Below are 23,833 nucleotides of genomic sequence, written 5' to 3' on the forward strand. Positions count from 1 at the left end.
AGACCTCAGGCTACGTTCACTAACAAACAGAATTAGATCTCTACTGTATGTTTATGCACAGACACAGCTTTAAATCTTATTTATTACCTTATTTGTGTATTTGTTATCGTTTTATTTCTAGTTTTGGATCTTGAATACGGTTTTAGATTAAAGCTGGATCCCAGTCTGCGACTTTATTTATAACAGAAAAATACAGAATTCTCTTGAATCATCATCTAATGAGCTCATTAGAAGCTTTATACTAAATATAACACTTATTTTCACCCCACATATCATCGATGCTTCGTTTGCACTGCGGTTGTTGTTTGTTGGTCCAACATGTAGCAGTGAAGGTTCAGGTTCACCAACATATTATTGTGCACGTTATAAAAGCCAAACACACACTCATGCATGTGCACGGTAACACAAAGAGGGAATAACACCAAGCTGTTGCACCTGCACCTCAACAAGCTCAGGAAAATATGTGTCAACCTTGACGTTTGTGCAGCTCTGAGGTTAGAAGCTAAACTCCTTACACCAGTCTGACCCGCCGTCTGCCCCGAGAGGAGAAATCACAACACTGAACAAAATAAAAGCATTTTAATAACACGAGCTTTCATCGGAATTTTCCCACTGCAGAAAAGCAGACGACGGTAATTTCTACATCACTGACGCTACGAGCAGACAGGACAAGTGGACAGAAGAGCGGAAGCAAAGCGACGTGTAAATGCTGCAATAAAGAAGCAGGAGGCAGGAAATTCATCAGACCCCCCCCCCCACCCTCAAATTTTGGCAAATCTGAGAGTCCAACAGCCTAAAAACTCCCAAACCTCCAACCTGCAGAATGAAAATGTAAATTAAAGTAAAGCCAAAATGCCATATGTCGGGCTGAACTTTGGAGAATGTTAATTGCGTAATTCTCTCCATGTAAATGTCATTTGCCTCAATAGAAGATATCACAAAGTATCAGAACCTGTCAAGATCCTAAAGGGAAGAAGAGGAAAACTACGGTTTAGGATTTACATTTACAACAGGCGTTACGTTCAGGCGTCCAAAAAAGAATCAGACAGAAACTTTTCACGTTGAGCAAGAAAATCCAAAGCAACTGCAGTTAACAGTCATTCGCTCATCTAAATACATTTACCTGCACACACACACACACACACACACACACACACACACCACTGAACGTCTTTTAGCCTCAACATCAGCCAGATGTGACGACTGGTTGAAATGTGGGTGAGTTAACGAGGTCAGGGGCCCAGAGCCGATGGTACAAAGACATATTTTTGTACTTGTGTGTGTGTGTGTGTGAGTGTTGTTATCATATGATGTTCACATGAAGCCGTGCTGCTTATAGTTTGACAGACAAAGTCAGTGATTCACAGACAGAAGGATCTAAGGACGGATGTTACCAGCTGAAATTCCCCTGAAAACACAGCCGATGTCTGTTGAGCTGACCCGACTGATCCGTCTTTCTTCAAACTCGCTTCAGAAAACAGTTCATTTTTTTACTTAACGTTTTTAGAAAACGTCTCTTAACCACAAAAATATCCACTGAACACCGAGCTGCAGCACCAGTCGTCACTTTCCTTCTTTCTTCACATGTCAGCGTCACAGCTTCCTCCACCTGATCTGCTGACACACCGTTCACTGATCTTTATTGTTCTTGTTAAGGAAAATTTCCTCTGGACCTTCCAACAAAAACATGTTAAAGGACCATTTTGTAGAGACGTCATCCACAGGAACCAACTCGTGACGACTTCATTTGCAGGATATTTTCTGGACTATGAGCTAAAGGACTGAGCTTCTGTTTAAAACAGAGAGGTGTTTAGAACTTCCTGATGCAGCTTCTTCCAAAAAAACACTGAAAATCAGATCATCAATTTGCAAAGACTAAAAAACGCGGTCAGAAAATCATGAAGTTAGGGAAGCCGTCCTTTTCGAGGCCTTACCAGGTTTGTTTAGTGCCTGAACCAAACCCTGATGTTTCGGTGCCAAATCCCAACTGAACTGCTTAGTTTGTCGTATTGTTGTGAGAGTTTTACGCTGTTTACAGCAAAAATAAGTGTTAATGTTAGTGGATAAACCTTCAATTCATGATGTATCATGGGAGCACCGTGGTGTCTTAGTGTAATGACAGTTAAATTTGGAAAAGGTAAATGAACAGGAGCTATTTCCAGATGAAACCCTCTTGCTGTCCGTCCACGCTGGCTTTAATATTGTTTTTACTAAAACAGCTGCAGGAAGAAATGATCTCCGACTGAGCTGAAAACCGCTCGTGTGTTTGACGTGTGTCTTTGGCAGTGGCTAAACCTGGGACACGAGATCGCATTATTGTTTCATGGCACGTCACATGATGTGAAAACAGTTGGTCTGCCATCAGTCTGCTTTCGCGAGACGGCTTCTATGTGTTTTATTAACTGATGAACAATTAAAGCTGTAAAGCCATTAGCTGCTCATTTCCTTATTTTGGTCTTCACATGACAGCACGAAGGAACAATAATCAAAATATCTTTAAACACCTTTCACAGAGCTGCTGCAGCTTTAAATACGACACGATTAAACTGTTTGGTGCGATTTTTATTACACGTTTATTACAAGTTGTGCTGCTCATGAGATCGTTCCCCAGTGTTTAAACAAGAAGTCTGTTCAAAGTGTGTAAGTTGATGTAAATCAGCATGAACAGTCGGCAAACGAGGACAAAAACCAGACTGAGGAAGTTCTTTCAAAAAATATTTGGTTTTTTAAAAACACGGATGCTGTTTTCATAAATTTGCAAATCATTTACGTGTCTGTGTGTGTGTGTGTGTGTGTGTGTGTGTGCCCGAGCTCTGACTGGCGACTAGAAATGGTTTGATTAATTGTGTGTTTGAGCCCATTAAGCTGAACTGGTTTGGTTAAAACCTGTCTGAACAGTGTATTTGTGATGGATCATGGAGCCGTAAACACACATCAGGCTGTAAAAACCTAAATCATCGCTTTAGGATTTATTTATATTTAGTTTAGATCCCCTTAGGTTTGAGTTTTAACCATTGTGTTTGTCTTTTCCAGCACTGAAGCTGTGAGTTCACCACAGATTCAATGACTGGTTTGTTGTACCAACTTAAAACAGTCGGGACATTTTTCTAATTTCCTCGATTCGAGGTTCTGAAGCAGAAAAAACGTGTCCAGTAGATGTAGAGAAAAATAAAAAAGAGCTGAGCAGAAGGTTTATTTCCTTGAAAACCACTGAGAGAGGAGGAAAATTCCTCATGCACCTGCACTGCCAACACACACACACACACACACACACACACACACGTATATACTTTAGATTATGTATGCACAGACACACACATGCACAGATATGACCATATGGCTGCTTTTAGTCATCCATCCACACACACACACACACACTCACACACACTCACAGTACCCAGGAGAGCCTCTAACAACTGGTCATAAATATTTCCCTTTTTGCAAATCAAAGGTCTGGTGTTCTCTCTTAGTTTGCCAGTGTGTGTGTGTGTGAGAAAGATATAGTGTGAGTGAGATGGGGGGAGGACGAAGGAGAAGCATGAGCGAGGGAGGGGGAAGGGGAGAGGGGGGGGGGGAGAGAGAGAGAGAGAGAGAGAGAGAGCAGCTCTATATAGCAGTTCAATATTGACACAGCAGCAGAGGAGCCTCCCTACATTAATATTAGATGTTATCATCACTAATATGGAGGAATGTTCTTAGTTAGCTCCACCTACACTGCTGCGCGCACACACACACACACACACACACACACACACACACACAGGAAGTGGTGCTCTCACTGAGTTTATAGCCGTACCTATCCTTGAACTGTTCCCTCAGCAGCCTCATGCCCAATTCATCCTCACAGTCCAAAGGGTCGCTGATATGCAGCGACACACCTTAGTTCACAAAACGTTCACGAGTCTTTAACCACAAACAAAACGTGCACACGGTGAGACAACATGAAAGTTCACCTGAGTTCATGTGAACTGTACGTGAACACGGTTCAGTATATGTTTTTAATTAGTTTGAGTGGAATCATCAAAGTTCTTCACAGGACTTGATCAGATTCCATCAAGTTACTGAAGAAACTCAATTCAGTAAGATTAATCATCCACTCAACAGCTTCTACTAGTGCACACAGAGCTGCACCCCCACTCTTACATCAGATTTCTGATGGTGAAGACAACGTGAGGCTGGAGACGGAAGACGCGCTCCGTTTTCTTCTCCCCACCGATCTACCAGTGACTGAAGCAACATAAATACCAGTCACACATCTTCACTGATGAAGGTGAATAATCAGGACAGACCTCCCCACTGTCTCTCAAATCACCAAGTCAGTGACAGAATATAAACAAGGTGACTGCGGGGAATATAATTGCAGCACTAATCATCCGATGCTGTACGTCGTATCCATTTATGAAATCGGTTATTGCCCACTAAATTAAACAAATACAGAAACTGAGCTTCATGATACAATAGATTGTTTTTCCTTTGTATTTTTTTAAGTAGCAGTTTGTTAAACATTTCTTTTTATTGCAGCTCAGATTTTACCCATTAATATATAGCATAAAGCATAAAGTATTGTTGCTATGGTTACTTGCGGCTTTATATAGGCCCCGGCACTGATTGAGGTGTGATTTAACCTCCTATATGATTTACCCTGCTAGCCAATCAGAAGCCAGTGTGTTCTGTGGCTGTGGTATATAATCACATCTCTGCAGTTCTGTTAGACAAGTTATGGTGACAAATATAACTGGCTGCTTACCGCTCTAATAACGCAATTTTCTTTTTTACATGATTCTTTTTTTTTCTTGAGTTTCATCGTGTGGTTCTGATCTCGTGCACTGATACGTGCAGGCTTCATCTCCACAGTGTTTTCATTCTGCTAAACCTGCACAACTGGCAGATAAAATGTCCAAATTGCAAAAGGCTGCGATGATAATTAACCGTAGAGAAATGTGTTTCATGCAGCTTTTAAAGAAAGGAAGCAAATTAACACAAATTAGAGTCATAGCAGGAAAAAAAATCCTTTCATTCACACGCTCCAAATCCAAAACAGCTGCCTAATGTTTTTGCATTTACTTTGAAACCACTCGCTCCATGTGAATCATAATTTATGTGGGAGTTGCAACATAGCAAAGAACAAAAGGAAAACGGTAACAAACTGGGATGAGCGACTATATGGGCCAAACGTGTGTGGATGCACTTATTTCTATGGTTCTTAGCTGTGGAATGAATGCAGCAGGGAACAGATCATATTTTTATCATGCATCATGCATGTGAGTCTCCACAAATGGAAGCTGAAGCTGAAATGGAGCAGATGTAAATGTAAAAATGTAAATTCAAGGGTTCCAGGTTATTAAGCTGAACTGAATTTATTCAATTCTAATTTGGCACTTGATGCAGAAATGTATATATTTTAATTACTTTTTTAATTACACTCCACAGACTCCAGCTTTTATATTTCTAATCGTCTCAGCAGCTGATCTTTCCACCAGAGTTCGGAGTTAGTTTTAGTTGTTAAGACTCTGAAGTGGTGAAACTTCTCCAGACAGAAAAACAACAGACAAACAAGAGCCAGCAGCACACACACACACACACACACACACGCGCGCACACACACACACACACACACACACACACACACACATTTACTTATAGGTTTGCACAGACACTGATTTGACCATATAGCTGCTTTAAAGTCAACTTATTTTTCCACGAGTCACATGAGTTTGCTCTGATTTCATGCGCTGATTTGCGCGGGCTTCAGCTCCTCAGTGTGCAACACTGTGTTTTCTCTCTGTGGCTGTAAAACTGCAAGACTGGCAGATAAACTGCAAACTGCAAAAGCCTGCAGTGATAATTGCTCTCTTTCAGAGACAAACGTGTTCCATGCAGCTTTTAAAGTAAGGAAACCACTTGCTCCACACGAGCTACAATTTCTACGTGAGTTGGAATATTTTAAACTGAGCTGAGCTGCTGCTCGTTGAAGTACATTATAAGTCCAAAAGTGTATTGACACACATATTAATACTGCAGAGGATGATGCATTAGACAGTTGTGTACACTGAGAGCCAGAGCCTGAGCATCCAGCATCAGTTCTGACTTTACCACAGCTCTTGTTGCTGACTGGGAGCAGTCGCGTTTGCACAGATATCCACGCCTGCAACACGTCAATGAATCGATTAGTCGAGCAAAAGAATTTTAAGAACTGTTTTGTAAATGCAAAAATGATAATGTTTGTTACAGCTGCTGATTTTCTGTCGTATATGGCAGTTAATGATTTATTTTCAGTTATTACAACTGTTTCCTATGAGTATGTTGCACTTTTAATTAATTTAATAAAACACTTTCACTACTAATCAACACAAAAACACAATCGTCTCCATACAACACAGTCAAACCAGCCAAATGTTCCACATTTCCAATGTGGTTTCTTAATGCGACTGTGCTGACAGGCCAGACATCCAGCTCCACCTGCTCTGCTTCTCTGTTGGATCTCCTCTTCCTCCACTTTTACTACCGCTTCTCTCTTAGATTATATTCCAGAGGAATTTGTCCTGCTTTGACCCTTAATTACAGCAGGTTCCAGCTCCTCAGTATGCGACACAGTGCTCTCATTGTTGTGTCAAAACTGTTGCACTGGAAACAGAAATCTCCCAGTTGCATGATCCTGTCACGTAAATTAACTGGAGAGAAATGTGTTTCATGCCACTTTCCGAGGAAAGAAAATAACAACAAATTAGAGTCAAGTCAAGTGCTTGTTAAGTGTTGAGAAAGCTTTGCATCACAATTTCTCCCTCAATTAGAATAGTGAGTGCACAGAGAACATATTTTTGTTTCTACTGTGCAGTTGCACTCAAATAAATAATAAAATCATGTTTGCACAATGTGCATGTGTTTATTATTTTTTACACATAAGCAGCTGTTATAGGCCACTGGGGTCATATTGTGTAAATACACGACAGAAGCAGCATAACAGCTGCTTCCAAAAGTATTCAGCTCCCTTCACCTTCTGCACATTCTGCACACTGTAAATCTACTTTGAAATGGAAAAACAGGATTTTTGCTCATCAATCTACACAATCTAAAATGTGATCTGATCTTTATCCAAGTCAAGAGTATTAATAAATATGATGGTGATCTTTCATGTTTTTGAGAACAACTATTAATAATGACCTCTTAAAGCTAACTGGAGTCAGGTGTTAGGATAAGTTAAGAAAATGAGTTTGGAGGTGTGGACTGGAGCTGCTTTGACTGACAAAAACATTTAGAGTTTGCTCAGCACTAGAAGAACGTGCTTATGTGAGCCATGCCTCACCAAAAAGAGCTTTCAGAGGATCTACAATCAAGAATTGATGATTTACATAAAGCTGGAAGGAGGACATTCACACACTTGTCCTGAAGTCACACCACAGTTGCTCAGTTTCAACATAAAGAAGCTTCACAGTTCCATTTTCCCCAATTATGGAGGCCACTGTGCTCCTGGGAACAATCAGAGCTTTAGAAAGAGTTTTAAGAGTTTGTGGTCTATGCATCAAGCAGAGTAAACTGTGCGACTTTAAATAAACAGATGTGTGGTTTTCTAAGCTATGTCCAGTCCAACCAAGACTCATCAAGAAAAATGAAAGCAAAGAGGACACACCTGTAGTGCCACAGCGAAGGGTCTAAATTAGAAAGTTCCACTTTTAATTAATTTTAAAAAAGAGTGCAAAAAGTAAAGACTATAAAGTGTAAGAAGTAATAATATTAGTAGAAGAAAAGTATGTATATCATCAAAATCAACACTGACACATTCGAAGAAACACTAACAGAGAGGAAATGTGAAGAAAAAAAAACCAACCTGCCTACGCATCAATTAAGTCTGAGACGAAAATGTCTGCAGCTGCCACTGCAACACACTCCCTATATGAGTGTATGTCTGACACACACACACATTTGAGGGTGGGTGTTAGAAAATCTAACAGAATAAAAAGTTGCTGAATATAAGTGCCTCTTAGCAGAAATGAAGTAAAAAAAAATTCAAGAGATCCTTCAGCGAGCTGCAGACCTACAGCGACTGATTGATTTCTTTATTGCTGCCTCCGAAATAGTGGAATTTGTTCTGACACTGGGCGACATAATCATCATAAAATGTCCAAATACTGAAGACAGGATTTAAAAAAAAATCTGTCTAGACATGAAATAAAAAGCATGACAATATTCAGAACAAATGTGGAGTGAGCGGGAAGAGAGCTCAGGGCAGAGAAGTGAAGAGGTGAAGAGAAGCGATGAGGAGGAGGAAAAACACAACAAAGAGGAAGATGAAAGTCTACAAGAGGAGAGGAGAGAGAGCAACAGGGCTGAAAGACCAAAAATCAAGGAAGAAAAGAAAAGAGGACGTTAAAAAAGGGGGTGAATAAAGAGGAAAAGGAGATTAAGGAAAGAGAGGATGAAAGACAGGAGAGGAAGGAAGGAAGGATGCAGCAGGGAGAGGAGGGAGGAGATAAAAATACAAGTGACATTTCTCCTGATGGTGATGGGAGTGACGGCGTTTGTTGCTTGACCTTCAGTTTGATTGGAGTGTGTGTGTGTGTGTGTGTGTGTGTGGCAGCATGGTGGAACCAACACCTAACCGAGGGTGACACGGTCACACACAGAGGAGGCTGCGAAGCCCCGGCTCTGCCAGCCAGGCCGACCTCACACAGCACAGCTGGTCCTGTCAGCTCCACTTATCCTGGCTGCCTCCAAGACTGCATGTACATTAATTGTGTGTGTGTGTGTGTGTGTGTGTGTGTGTGTGTGTGTGTGTGTGTGTGGCTTCAGTGCTGGGTAAAAGCCAGATGCAAACTCCTGTGAACATAAAGGTGCATTAAATTAAATTTTTACTGTCCCACTGCACTGTGTAACCATAAATTATCAGCGAAGGTTGCCAGGTTCAGCTCCTGGCCGACTCGTACATTTAATACAGTGCCGAGCATCAGGACCGGAGCGCTGGGTACGTGCACCTGGGTTCAGTTCAATAATAACCTATATAAATCTGAATCACAGCTGCAGCCAGTGCAATTAATCACCTGACTTATCAATTGCATATTAAACCAGGAACTATTTTCATTTTCAAGCTAAACTACTAAAACCCTGGTTCAAACTTCCTAAATATGCAGGTTTGGTTTATTTCTTTCTAAATGAGATTTATTTAGTAAACCCATTACTTTCTCTGGCATTTAGTGAATGATAACTGGCATTATTCAAAGTTTAATCAAGAAAATGTCTGACTGACCAATAATGAAATTACTTCTTTGTTTAGTGGAAATCCAGTGTGTTTAAAATCTGTTATTCAATCTAATGGTTTAGCTTTTAACCATTTCAGGTGACACATAGTCATAGTTCAATAAATAAGAACAGGAGAACAACTGTAAAACTAAAATATGACACCCTGTGATCAACCCACAGCTAAATGACCACCTGAATTCATCGACGTAGCTCTCAACACTCTGAAACTGTGTTTCTATGTAATTAACTGAAAATGTTTTTGTAGAGAAAATAATCAAAATGTTATATTTTGGTTAAACATATTTTTAGAATGAATGAAGCTGGTTGAGGAGGATGGGGAGAGTACAGTAGAGTCCAGAGTCCAGTGTGTGGTTAGGGTTAGGCAAAGGCGTGTGAAGTGACTGTTTTTTTTTTTTTTTTATGGTTGTGATTTTCCAGTCACAACCATAAAAAAAACCTTTAATAGAAACTAAATGTTACTGCAGGATTTTTTTTTTTGTCCCCTGTCGAGATAATGTTAGATGTTATGTAGTCACAGTCCCCACAGTAACGTGTCCGTCACTGCAGTTGAGTTGTATAGAAACCATATTTTACGGAGACGGGTTTACTTTATGTTGCTCAGTTTGTATGTTGTGTATTTATAAACAGCTTTAAACATATATTATGGGCATCAGTGCTTTTCAGACAGTGCTGGCTCAAGCGCTAACACAACAATAATACATTTCCCACTTCCAGGCCATTAACAGACTCTTACATCCACCCAACACAACCATTAGTCTCTGCTAGAGACAAATCCAGCAACATGAGGTTGAAAGTAGCATCACAACAAATAGAAGAACAGCAGCTGCTACCTGTTGTGCATCATAAAAGAAAGCAGACTGTGCACATATTGCAGATCCTACCGGTCGGGCTAAAGGCCTGTAGATCCGCCTAATATTCTTGGGTCATTACAGTAATTATACTAATCATTCTACTGCATCTTCAACACCACAGTTCACTCTGTTCACTACTGAGTTAACGGAGGAACAGTGGCAACACACGCAGGCAAACAGCAGCTTTCTACAAAGGTTGCACTTCTCATTTTATGCACAAATCGATCCCTGAAAATGAGGCAGGGGGCCATTATGTGCGCTGTGGTCTCCCCATTACCTCTAGGTGAAGTCTCCTGAGAGCACAAAAGATGGTGGGGAAGGAAATTCAGGCTTCTCATCAGCCAAATGCTTTCTGTGTCTTCACCAAACCCAGTTCATTTACCAGCTGATTTTACAGCACTGTTTGTATTCGCAGCAGACAATAAAACATCCAAGCACCAACATGTAGGAAATGCATCACAAACTCTGAAAAAACATGCGACTAATGTATGTGGCTGCACACACCTACACATGTGAGCAACTATGGGAGCAGCAGGCAGTCTGAAGGGAAAAAACACAACAAGCACAATGACAGAGTGAGGATTTGTAGACAAAGAAACAGAAATGGTTGGTTAGGTGGGAGTTAAGGTGGACTGTGGGCGGCGCTGAAGAAATGGCTCAAGTCTGGGAGAGAAAAGCTTTGACATCTACTTGTTCTTTTAGTTTTATGGAGGCAAGAACTAAATAAGATGATAGCAGGAAGAGCAGGTCACAAACTTCTGATTTTTAGATGCATTTTTCTCCTTTTCACAAGTTGCAGCTTGATAATCTGACTTGACCTTTGATTTGAATTTATTATTCACTAGAAAGATGTCTTCACGTCACCCACAGTTCATTTGGCTGCAGGGTTTGTTTTGGCCTTTGAGGAATGACAAATAATATAATAAACAAATGCATTGGTTGATGTAGTTATGAGACCAACAACACTCAGTTCTCAGGGATGACTTCCAAAAACCTGTACTGAAACATCAACTGCATGTTTGTCACATTCTGAAAATGCAAAACGTGACAGATGCACTGACACAGGTCGACGTCCTCTACAGCTTTAAGCAGGAAACAACGTCCATGTGGGCAGCAACTCGATCGAGTTTTGGAAGCAGGTTTGCTCGTTTTGTGTATTAGCAAACACCGTCCTCCATCAGGGCCCTGATGCTTCCACCTCCATGTCACTGCTGGAATGGCTGCTTCCATTTTAACCTTATTTTGACACCAGTCAACTTATTTTTGTATGTTCTTCACTTGGCGTAGTGTCATTTTCTTTTCCTTCAGGCTGTGAACGCGTCGCTTTTCTAATTAAAAACTGTTACATTAATTTTACCTAAATCACACAAGAAGGCTATGAATCACCTGCAGTTGCCCATGAGGGACAACTGCTGCATTGAAGTGTGTCAGCATACCTAATAAAATATGAGCGAGGTGGAAGGACAAAAAGGCTTCTTTTAACTTTCAGGGCATTTTTGTCCATTTATTTTTAATGACATTGTTGTTTTATGAATGTAAAAATGTTTTGTTTTCTTTGTTTGCCCCAAGCTTCCATTAATGTCTGACCCCGGGTCTCCAAACTGTCAGCTTCAAACTCTAACACTCATTTGATGTGACTGCTTTTTGAGCCATGCATTGTCTCTGTTATTAGGATAAACAAACTCGGAGCATTCGCCGGCTGCTTGTTAGAGCTGCACCTGCACCACATCACACCTCGTAGTTTCTCTTAAGGACAGAGCTGAATTAAATCTAAATGGTTCATCTACTTCGGAGCATGCTCTGCAAACTTTACTCCAATCGCCACGTTCTTTATGATTTGTTTTCATCTTGGCTCAAGTTTAGGATTCATCCTCTGGAGATCACAAACGTTCGCAGCAGATGTTTTGGACCTTTTGTCATCGTGTTGACACTGTAGAAAAGTTTCCACAGACACAAACACCTGCATTACATTTCATTGCAGTTGGGTCAGCGATTGCTAATCTTAGATCACGTCATTATTAAAATTAACATCTTGATCTCCAACAGCTTTGACTGTTTTTGTGTGTTGAAGCCTGACGAGGAGCTCCGTCGTCCTCGTGCAGAGCAAGTGAAGCTCCAACACTCGTGCAGCTACAGAAAAACAGAGTGGACGATCCTCTGTTCTACTCTGCACACAAAGACCTCTGTGTTTTTAACAATGCTGACATCGAGACTCCCTCTGCGGTTGCTGTGCTGTTGAATGTGGTTGGAGACGGCTCTGGAAACCAGCTCGTTCTGACACAGAGGGGACGCGGGCTTTGCATCGTTGCTCACTCACAGCTAGGTTAAGTTTAACTGCAAATATAATTAACCACAGAGAGAACAGAATAAAGAGAGTGAACTATGCAGACAATGAAATGAATCCGAGTGTGAGAGAGTGGCATTGAGTGGGAAGACTGGTGCTTTCTCTTCAGTCTCTTTTCTCTCTAGAATTTACTCCGTGTGTTCGTCTTGACAGGCTGTCAGGCAGAGGAAGACTAACACACGCTGGAACAAAAGGTTTGCAGTGATAAGAGCTAAGTAAAGCAGGTGAAGTGAATATACAGGCTCAGATCCTGCTTTCCTCTTCCAGTCGTGTCACATTTGTTTTGATTTTTAAACAAAACACACCGAGACATTTAGCCGATGCTCTTTTCCTCCCAGCAAACTTCATGGAAGGTGCTCTGAGTCTCACTCAAACACAACTTCACAGGAGGTGACCGGGCTCGAACAGGTGACCTCGGCGTTACAGGTGTCCCCATGGTCACCGTGATTCACAGTCATCATCTCCCTAATTCTTCATTTCACTGAATCTCAACTATGGATGCATCATTCTCATTAACAACTATTTGCACGATCAATTCATCATTAAAGTTGTTTTTATAAGAAAAGATTCAAAATGTTTGCTGGTTTTCTTAATGTTGATGATTTTCAAATTCAAATTTGGAAACTTCACTTTGGACTTTGGATATTTGTGATGTTCCAGGATATTTGGTAGATTATACAAATAACTATATAATCAAATAAGTAAGTAAATGGGCTCATCAATTATGAAAATAGTCTCTAGATCCGGCCCCAACATATTTTATTGTTAAATGAGAAGTGAGATTACGTCATATTAACAACTCCAGTTAAAAATAACGATAAAAACAAATAACCACTTAACCACAATACACAAAATCTGTTAAATTTTAAACATGTTACATAATATTATGAATTATGATTTAAAAGTACAAGATTCTGCAGAGTTGATAATCAAACTTTAATGCTTATTTGTGCCTAACTGTATCTTATTTTGGTAAAGTTCTTATATTAATGCGTGTGTTTGGAAATTATAAAATCTTTTTTGTTACATTTATAAAAAGAGATTAAATGAACAGCTTTTTAACTGTATTAAATAAATAACAATGTCTTTATAAACTGTTTTTCTGCGTGTGAGACGACAGTAGGTTTACCTGCCGGCCTTGGACATGTGCAAACTCATGTCCAAGGCCAAATTTTAACGACGTCCCACTCAGTCTTTGAATTGCAAATAATCGCCCATTGTTTCCGTGTCATTTGTTGAGCAAACCTCATCCATCATGTGTCGTCTCAGGGTTTGTTGTATTAAACCAACATACTTTACCCCACACTCCCTCCTCACCTCTCTTTATTGTCTCAAATCACCTGTTTTCCCTCTTGGAGGAACTACATTTCCCAGGGTGCACCTATACTGTAGGCAGCAGTGACCTGGCAGGCTGCCATGCCCAGTAGGTACAGAGTCTTTAAACAAATATCAAATCCCTCTTAAACACACTGTGCCCGACTTAAAGTACGGCTCAATCATAACAAACCACAGTCGGCTCACTGTCACCACATGTTTGTATTTTTAAGTCTGTTTTTATTCTTATTGTTAAAAACGTAAATGCTAAGCAGTAAAATGCTTGTTCACGTGGTCCCGAGGGTCAAAGTGATGTAAGTTTCTGTCTCTGTGCACATGCAGCACAAACAGCTTCCACTACATGTACTAGAAAAGCAAACGGTGCCCTTGTTTTGTGCATCATATATCTGTACTGCACATTGTTGGTCGTATAAAAGCCCAACACAACAAACAAAGGAGGCCTTCTTCAGGAGATGGTCATCGTCTTTTCAAGCGTGCCTGTGTGGAACGTGCCTCTGTGTGCACAACCCCCATTGTCTTATCTCCAGAAGCGTGTCCACGCCATCTTAACATACGAGCAAGTCTTTAGCAAACTTGACGCAAATATTTCAGTGTAGTGCACATTACTGAGTCACTGACTTCATGACTCGTCTCCACCGCTGCTCACAAATTAATTCAGCACTTTATAGCACAGTGGCTATAGAATTAGCATTATTGGCATGTTTCATAATCTGCTTTTAATACAGGGAGTAATATTGTCAAGCTGTTATCTGTGTATTGTTAAAAAAAACTAACTCTTTATCATATTAGAAGTGACAGAACGTGCATCGCGCTGCACAGTGACAGTGACGTGTAACACACAGATGCCGATTGCAGCATTTAGCAGTAAAGTTCACTTTGATCAGATTCAGTGCTTAAAAAACAAACCTTTTTATTTCTTTTAACCCTATTTGACATCAACTGAACCACATGAACAAATTCAGTTCTTTTCAAATGACAGAACGTTTCAGTTTTACATAGTTTCTATTCATCTGAGGTCGGTTCTGTCGTGTTGTTGTATCTATTAACATTCCTGTTTTCTGCAGTGGAGGAGCTTGATATGCAGTTTTATATCAGCCAGTAACCAAGATGACAGACGTTTATTCATATGACAGAGTTGCTGATTATTCCTTTAATGATTCAGAACAGCGAGTTGCCAGCGGACTGTACCTTTAACTGTGCACCACGACAGCTTAACACTGCTTAACCGAGTGTTCAGCCTCATTATTATCTCATTAGCTGGTCCCTCTTGTTCAGGAATACTGAGGTGCTACTTAGTTTTAATTAATTGTTAATGGCAGTCTGAATGACACACTTTTACTTTAATTTCATGAATATTGAATTCGCGCGGAGAAGCAGCGATTCGAGGCGTCCCTCATTAAAATAATCAGGCATTCTCTCAGCTTAAACATCACGTGACTGACCCCCCAAGTCTTAACTGTTCACAGCTCTTTAAAACACTGTCCTTGCTTTCCTAAAATGTCTATAACGCCTACAATGATCTAAGTCCAACAGCGACCTTCAGCACAAAAGCAGCCATTAAAGGCGGGTCCAAGTAAACATTCCTGCTGCTCTAAAGCCTTAACAGCTCTCACCAGGCCTTTGTGTGTGCATTAGAGTGTGTGCAAATGTCTTTATGTAGGCATGTGGACATATTTTAGTTCAATACCATCATTGTGAAGACATTTTGGTCAGTCGCCATGGCTTCAAATGGCTGTTTGAGGCCGTGATTAGTTTTTTAGGCGTTCAGCTGTGGTGGTAAACGTCAGGGCAAAAGGCAAGAGAATGGATTTCATCAAGAAGAGGATCAACAAACTACAGAAGTGAATATGAATATGTTTAAGTGGTGCGTGCACTCCAAACACAAACAATGAACTCACAATGTCCAAAGAACTGTACCAAGGAGGTCAGGTGGTTCACGTATCCACAGAAACACACACACACACACACACACACACACACACACACACACACAGGAATGCTTACAATACATTTTGGGTTGAGTCAAGGGCGCTGTGCAAAGATTAGTTTAAGGAAATGGAGGTTATTGTTAGGACTGAAGCGACGGGAACAAAAGACAGAGAGGAACACTGTTGCTAGTAAAAGATCTGGGTGATTCTAGATTTAAGAGCTGCACACATTCATGTGCATAAATACAACTCTGTCTTAATGAACCTGAATTTGCACGACTAGAATTTTAATTTCCAAAACTATAAAGGAAACACTTCACTTCAGAGCTGACCACTGCAAATTTCTGACAACTAAAGTATGAAATCTGATGCCTCAAACAAATACTGTGAAGACGTGCTTATGGAAACGTATGACATTAACCAAACAGACAGATAAAAGCACACCTGCATGTCCGTGAGCCACTGAAATACCTCTTTGCTGCAATCAGCAGGTAAATCCTTGATACAATTTTTTTCCTGGTGGAAAGCAAATACAACATTAACCTATCAATATCAGCGAGCTGATAAAAGTCCATATACAGCAGCTGTATCAAGGTTTTATTTATTTGTCAAGTGAATATTGGCCTCTCAGCACTTCTGTTTAATCGCTCCAGTTCTGATTTAACATTAGACAAAGGTAAATCATTTAGTTTCTTATGACAACAAACAGATTTCCACAATATAAACAAACCAGCTAAATAGATTAAAGGCGTCCTAAATGATTTGGTGAACCATCTGACAGTGCAGGACATGGGGCTTTTTAATTCTATCGATTCATCTACTGGTTATGTTGGTCATTAATCGATCAATCAGAAAATGAGCTCCAAGTTTCTAAGATGAAATCTCCAATTAAAACAACGACCCAGGCCACGCTGATATCTGAACAGGCGAACTTTTGGCTCTTATGCTTATTTAACCACTTTATCTGGTTATTTAAAAAGCTGCACATTAATTTTCTCTTGATCTGCAACTTAACAGCTTCACCTCCATGTGAAACCAACTCGAGATGAATCGAAGCAAAAGAAGATTAAGTAAAATTCATGTTCTGGGGAAACAACCAAAGAACAAAATAGAGTTAATCTGATAGTTGGAGCAGTTTTGTCTAATTCCTCAAAGAACAGCCAACCTCTCTCGCTGATTTAACAACAAGCCTCTTGTGCAGTTTAAGACTTGAAGATGCTGCAGCCCTAAAAAAATAATCTTCAAACGTCTCCTATTATTGTTTTCAGATTGATCTGAACAATCCCGGAGGATGAAAAACTAAAAAAGAAGACACTGAAAACACTAAATGAAATTACAACAAAGAAGCGACTTTGTCTGAAAAATGAAAAAGAAGAACAACAAACTGACACAAAAGGCTTTTTTAGGGAATCTGTCGTCTTCTTCCTCTCCTGAGACTCTAAAATAGTTTGTTATTTTAAAGCTGTCACATTCGGCTCCGTTAACAGCCTGAATAAAAAACATATTATGTTCTGGAATATTTCTCAGTTTCTCAACAGCTGCTGCAAAAACAAGATGAAATAGTTTCCTCTTCAGAAACAAATTCAGGCGTGGAGGATAAAAGAAGCAGGCGCGTAACCAGAACAACAATGGGTTGAATTCTTCTGGCACTTTAGATAAATGTGTGTTAGTGTGTTTGAACATGGGGAAGGACGGAGCTGGAAAAGAGCACAGGGCTCAGTGGATACTTTCTGGAAAAAGAACAGTTCACACACACACACACACACACACACACACACACAGAGAGAGAGACAGACACACACCTTCTGTCGACATTCGCGCCAGTGACACTGGTGTATTTTGCTTCTCCACAGACTGCAGTCAAACCCCCCGCACCCCAAAGAGAGCAGCCCTCCTCCCACAGGGTTCCAGGTTGGCAAGGATCAGCCCCCAGGATAGCTTCACTCACACACAAACACACACACACACACACACACTCTACTGCTGAGCAGAAGGTGTGTGTGCGTGCATGTGTAATGAAGAGGGTACGTGGAGATTTACAGCACTGGCACCGGATCTGGTCAAATGGGTGGATCGCTGCCACTCTGCTCACCAGCTCCTCATAAATGTGTCATGTTTTGTTTTCCCTTTTCAAAAAGCCCATGAAAAGAATTAGCAAGATGAGAAAGTAGCAGGCAGCTCTCTCGGGGCGTCCATCTGCCCATTACTGAAATAAAAGCCGAGCGCTCTGAGAGGAAGGCGTGGTGCAGGGATGGAGGGATTTTGTTGACTTGATAAGATGAGGATTTGACTTTGAGTATAATCAAGGGAATAGAGAGATAGAAAGAAAGAAATCAGGCAGTGTGCTCACTTAATGACACTCCAAACCAAAATGGATGATCTTACACGTGGTGGTTTAACCAATTGGAAAAGACATTTGCTGACTTTATAGCCCATGCACACGCTGTCGAGTTGCAAAATCAGCACGATTCAAACTCATTTGTTAATCAGCAATAAACGAAGGAAACAAGTTGGAAACGTGCAGATAAAACTGTGTCATCGTTTGCTGCACAGGTTCCTTCATTTTCCACAGTGATGAACTGAATATTTTCATGTTTCAGACAAAATAAAACATTTGATGTTACATTTGATTTTCTCTCGATCAGCTGTGCAGCCGGTCAACAAACTGCTGGAGTTAAAAGTTCAGCTTGACGTCAGTTTAAGTCACATTTATGTGAAGTAGCTGAAGGTTAGGCTGACTGCAGAGCGTAAATACAGAGTGGGAGAGTTTAGAAGCCAAAACATGTAGAAAACTAAATACAGTTTTTATTCAAGACACACTTATGGAAAGAGGCATCGTTATAGTAATATGAAGTTCTATAAACCTCTACATCAGAAAATTCTGTGTAGGTGCCACTAAAATTCTGTCGATATTCAAAGTAAATAAACAAATAGAGTTTTCTCATAATACAGAGAATTAAATACAGATATTAAAGCTGTTTGACAGCACAGGCAGTGATCCACTAACATCTCTGTACGATACATATTATTCTGTGTTGGTCACCAGGGCACGATATTCTGTCTTCAGTCTTCTGGGGAGAAGACCGTGGAAAAGCGCTGTATTGAGAACATTACTCACTGAAAACCCAGTGCACAGTGATGCAGACTCAAAACTCAACTCAACCAATGGCAGCACTACAGTGTTCGAAGCAGCTGAAGTGTTGGAAGTAAAAAAGCAATCTGCCACTCAGCCTCTCACCCTTCTCTATCACTCTCCCTCACAGTCTGTCTCTCTGCAGCGCTGCCACAACCTTTCAACAATCAAATTAGTTGCACTCTCTTACCAGAATACGTGTCAAAGAAATCAGCAGTTGGGCTATAATTGCTACCAATTAATAACATTAACCTTTTCTGTGGTGTATATAGGCTCCACTTTATTATCAGTACAGCAGAGGGCAAGAAGATGAGGGGGACTACGTCAACAAGCTGCATCGGTGCACATCACTATGAACTGTAATAAACTGCAAGACGTCCACCTTTGGTTAGGAAAAATATATCTAAACACAACGACAATCATCTCCTTGGTAACAAAGACACTGAACAAAAGGTACAACTCAGGTCACAGTGTTGAATTACATTCCACACCTGCAGGCATTTCTGCATAGGAATACGTTTTACATTTAATTAAAGGCCGTCTTATTTTTCAGAGTTCCAGTAACTGTTATTATTAAACTACATGAATCTCTTTGGGGTGTTGGGGCAGTTGATGCATTCGTCAAACATCATCCTGCACGTGTAATGCACATTTTTTGGCTCCTTTGTGGAATTCTATTGGCCAATTCATTAACGAGACAAATTGGGGAAACGACCATTAGCTGCAGACTTGGTGATGTTTTCCGTTTCAGTCCTAGAGATGACTCACACCAGATGAGTAACGGCACAAAGTCGTTAAGTTAACGGCGAACCTGCAACAGCTGCAGCACCTCCACGCTGCTGGATGCTGTGTTTTTCTCTGGGACACGCTCACTCTGGTCAGACGACAAACGTATGATGTTCTCATTTCTCACAGTTTCAGAGCTGATTAACCCTCAGACAAACAAACACATCAGGCTTCAGCGTGAGTGGTGCTAACTGCTGCTGCAGCCTCTAACATCCACCTGTGAGTTCATTATCGTGGTTTGTGGTGTTTGTATCCCCTGTGGTAAAATCGTGACACAATTACATGGACTCAGTGTGCACAATAGTGAGCTTACAGTGCATTTATCATGCTTATGGTATCTCTATTGACTTTAGGATCATTATAGTATTCCTATAGGGACTCGGAGATATCAGAACAACATCCTTCAAGTGGTTTTTATACGTTTACTTTCAGCTCTCTTTCATTAGAGATGACTGCAACTCTCCAAACTGGGTTACACTTTAAGGGAGGGAACCACATCATCCTCTGCTGCCTTCAACTCAAACCCAGTGACCCAGTAAATGAGCACGTAGGGCAGGCTACAGAGCAGGCACCGGGCTCATCAGTGATATGTGGAGCTAGAGGACACTGATTAAAACTCACTGTTATGGAGGCAAAGACGTCAAATCAAATAATCCAACTCAGGAAAGACAAATTAAGGAAGAATGATGAAAAAGTCTATTGGTGCTTTTTGTTTACACTGATATAATATCTACTATGATTCCTGGAGGACACAGACTGTCCATCTGCTTTTTAATTTACCACTACATCCCTCATCAGCAGGCTTAGAAGCCCATGTGGGTTATTAGACAGCGGTCGGATGGGAAACATAAGTAGGTGACAGGTCAACGCGCACAGAAACGCATCCAAAAAACCAAGAGGAGCAACACCCGGACTCTGCTGCTGCTTTACGGCCGGTAAAAGCCAGATTAGGAGTCGGGCAAAGAGCCGAGGAAACCCCGAGAGTTCAGGAGATCAGAGGGGAAGAGTGGATGATAATCTTGCCATACCATGGAGACAGGTCGATGTAACCGGATTAAACTGAGCTAATGAAATACACTAGAAATGGAGGGGGGAGGTGAGGGGGTGGTGTGTGTGTGTGGGGGGGGGGGGGGTGGGGGGGGGGGGGGGAGATGTATAGATGAGAAAATCCCAAATAAAAGCAGACATCAACTAATGGGAATGTGAAGTGACTTTATCAGCTCTCCAGCGCGCACACAAAGGCTGACGCGCGTCATGGCCGCTGCTCCGACAGCGACGCTCTGTCCTGTCAGAGACATTTTTCTAAATCAAACATCTTAAATCAAACTGTGCCAAACTGCAGAGTTCACACCGGCAGCGTTTCAACAAGTACCGAGCTCGGTTCACAAGCGAGCGCAACACATCCGCTCCCTGTCGCCCCCCCTCACCCCCCAGTTCACAGCTTCTCCCTAAAATACCAAATTATTTCCCCCAATGCAGCAATGCGCGCTCCCAAAAGCCGATTTCCAGGGCAGCGCAGGGAGGGGAGGAGAGCAGGAGGGGGACGTCATGTTTGGACACTGAGAGCGCGCACTGCCCCCCCACCCCTCCACCAAAAACTCAGGTCGGTGACGCGCACGCGGGCACGGTCAGGCCAATCACGGGGGAAGCTGATTGGCTGAGGCGCAGCTCCAACTGCACACGTGATGTGTCCGGCTTACAATAAATAAACAGCTATAGAATAAGGTGGAAAAAACAACCCGGCGGCTCCGAACCCACGACTTCTGTAACGAAACAACACTCAACAGGTGACAAACACAACGTGTGCAGGTGGAACACCTGACAACATGGCTGCTGTCTGCTCAAAAACTTAAAGCTGGATTTTTTGGGGTATGTCCGGTGGGAGGCGAGCAGCGCCAGGCAGCAGCCGTGCGTAACAGAAAATGACAGCTTCGTGGAGACTCTATAGGTTTTCCTGTGGACATTACAGCCCCGCTCCGGCTCTCACACTAAATAAACCAAACCCAAACACAGAGTTACCGGCAGCCACCGGCCGCCCGGACCAAGCCGCACACACGCACACACACAATACCAAGCGAGCTTACCTACACAGTGAATGAGTTTGTGCCTCCAAGAGTCAAGTTCCTGCCGAAAGCCGCGCCTCTCTATCGTGCATTGCTGCCTTTTGCACAGACTCGCCATTTTCTATCGGCCCCTCCCGTGGGCGCGCACATACTGCTGGTGCTTCCCTGCGCGCACGTCACCGGTGGTTTTTATTCTAGGGCTGGGTGGAGTGAGATATGAAGGGGACGGGGCTGCAGCATCCCCCTTTCTATAGCGCTCGTTTGTCCCACCCACCAAGCGCTCCCCTCCTCCACTCCATCCCTCCCAGCATCTCTGCGCGAGGTTGCGCTGTCATTGGTCGTTTAATGGGATGTTTGTCTGTTTTAACGCTGTGTAGGGTACAGCACATGGCGGCTGTGGTGGGTGTCAAAGGCCGCGGGTGTGCCTGGAATATAAAATGCGCTTAAAGACGCTGCATTGTTTAAATTAACAGATGCAGAGAAACTGGAGCCTAATTATGGAGGTCATGTGGCCTCGCTGTAAAAAACAGTATTATCAAACAGGCTGGAGCCGATTCAGAGCCTCCAGTTCCTGTCTCCAAAAATCCAAAGGATGTTCCTGGAAGTGCTTCTGAAAACAGTAAATTCAAGCAGTAACCAATTAAAAGGTTACCACGGTTTCTCTGCTGAGCCATTATGATGCCCTTTGTTACTCAGTGGTCATAATTACATTTATTGCAACAAAAAACAACACATGATTCCCTTTAGTGAAAGCTACTGTTTGACCCCAGGGTCCAAAGGGGCAAAAATTGGTCAATACAATTAAGTTAATTATTACTGCTAATAGAAATACACACACACACACACACACACACCATATACTTTATGATTTAAGGTGGCAATGCCGATCCATAGATCCAATACACACAGCCTGATAGGAAACACATGCAAAGAAACGGAGCACGTTTAATAACTTAACATATAGTGTCACTGAAGAATGATGCCTAAGCTACAATAACACCTTAATGGTATCTATAATCCTTAAAATGGAACATATATGTTGGGGTGTGTGCGACTGAAAACCACAGTGTTTATCACGACTACCTTCCTTTCCATGTACGCTCAGCAATTCATAATTAATAGAGTACTTCTAAAAACCAAACAAACACTGTATAATGGCAGCGGTGGGGTCATGTTGGCCTCACACTGTAAATATTATTCCTTTAATTGCACATTTATAGTAAGGAGAATAGTGGAGTTAGGTTACCACAGCCCCAACAGGCCCTCACTATTAAAATATTGAGTAAACAAACAGATTAACTGACTGGTTCTTGTATCTAAAACAGGATCAGAGTTTCTGAGAAGCAGCCACAGATGCAGGTCCATCGTCTCCATCTTTGGTTAAGAAAGTGGACACTAAAAGTGCAGCAATAGATATTATAATATAGATATAATCAAATGTTAAGACACTTGTGTTTCTCAGGAAATGACTTCTGATTAGATTCACTCAACAGCGTTTAAAAAGATTTTTTTTTTTATTTCTGCTGTATTTGTTTGATGCTCAGAGTTTGATGAATAAAAATAATATTAAATATAGTATTATAATATTAAAATGTGGCTTCAGTATCTGACAGAAGAGGGTTAACGCTGCATGTGCTTAGATTTCAGCTTGTGCCGACTTCCTAAAATGTGTTTTATTATTGATAAGCCCAGGACCCACCACAGCTGCATGGGGCTACACATGCTTATTAAGTTATTCATGTTTCCTGGGGGATGGGGACAGTTTGGTTTTTTTGTTTCAGCACTGTCTTCAAAGACTTGAATATTTTAGACCTTTAATTTATAAGTGGCCATTAATCAGCATCATCATTTGTTTTATAGAAGGTAAATCCCTGAGAAACCAAACCAGGACAGCAGAGTTTGGCTTCATTTAGGTCACCTCCAGTCTTTTTCTTTCATCTCTATCTGCTCATTTAACAAACCTGCACCAGACAGAACAATAAATCAAGTTCCATAAACCAATTCCTAATCACCAAATTGAAACATGAAATGACACCGGATCATTAAAGGGAGCCTCGCTGCCGTTTTATAATCCTACAGAGACGATGGGCAGCGCATAAAAGAGGTGAGGGCGAACGTTTTAACGCAGGAGCACTCCG

At 41.5% G+C, this 23,833-nt stretch overlaps 1 protein-coding gene across 3 annotated transcripts in view; it reads right to left on the bottom strand.

The window, feature by feature from the left end:
- The window catches only part of lcor (ligand dependent nuclear receptor corepressor), a 61,853-nt gene extending 39,966 nt beyond the window's left edge, over window positions 1-21,887 (bottom strand). For 2 of the 3 annotated variants that reach the window (XR_003298785.1, XM_026359844.1), the window contains exon 1: window positions 21,717-21,887. Coding sequence is in view for 1 of the 3 variants with exons in the window: in XM_026359844.1 (XP_026215629.1) it covers window positions 21,717-21,813 (97 nt within the window). In the remaining 2 variants the exon portion in view is untranslated. The remainder of the gene's footprint in view (window positions 1-21,716) is intronic. The other variant, XM_026359845.1, reaches the window with a different exon arrangement.
- Between the last annotated feature and the right edge of the window lie 1,946 nt (window positions 21,888-23,833).

The sequence above is a fragment of the Anabas testudineus genome, chromosome 1, assembly GCF_900324465.2.
Source record: "Anabas testudineus chromosome 1, fAnaTes1.2, whole genome shotgun sequence".
Taxonomy (NCBI): domain Eukaryota; kingdom Metazoa; phylum Chordata; class Actinopteri; order Anabantiformes; family Anabantidae; genus Anabas; species Anabas testudineus.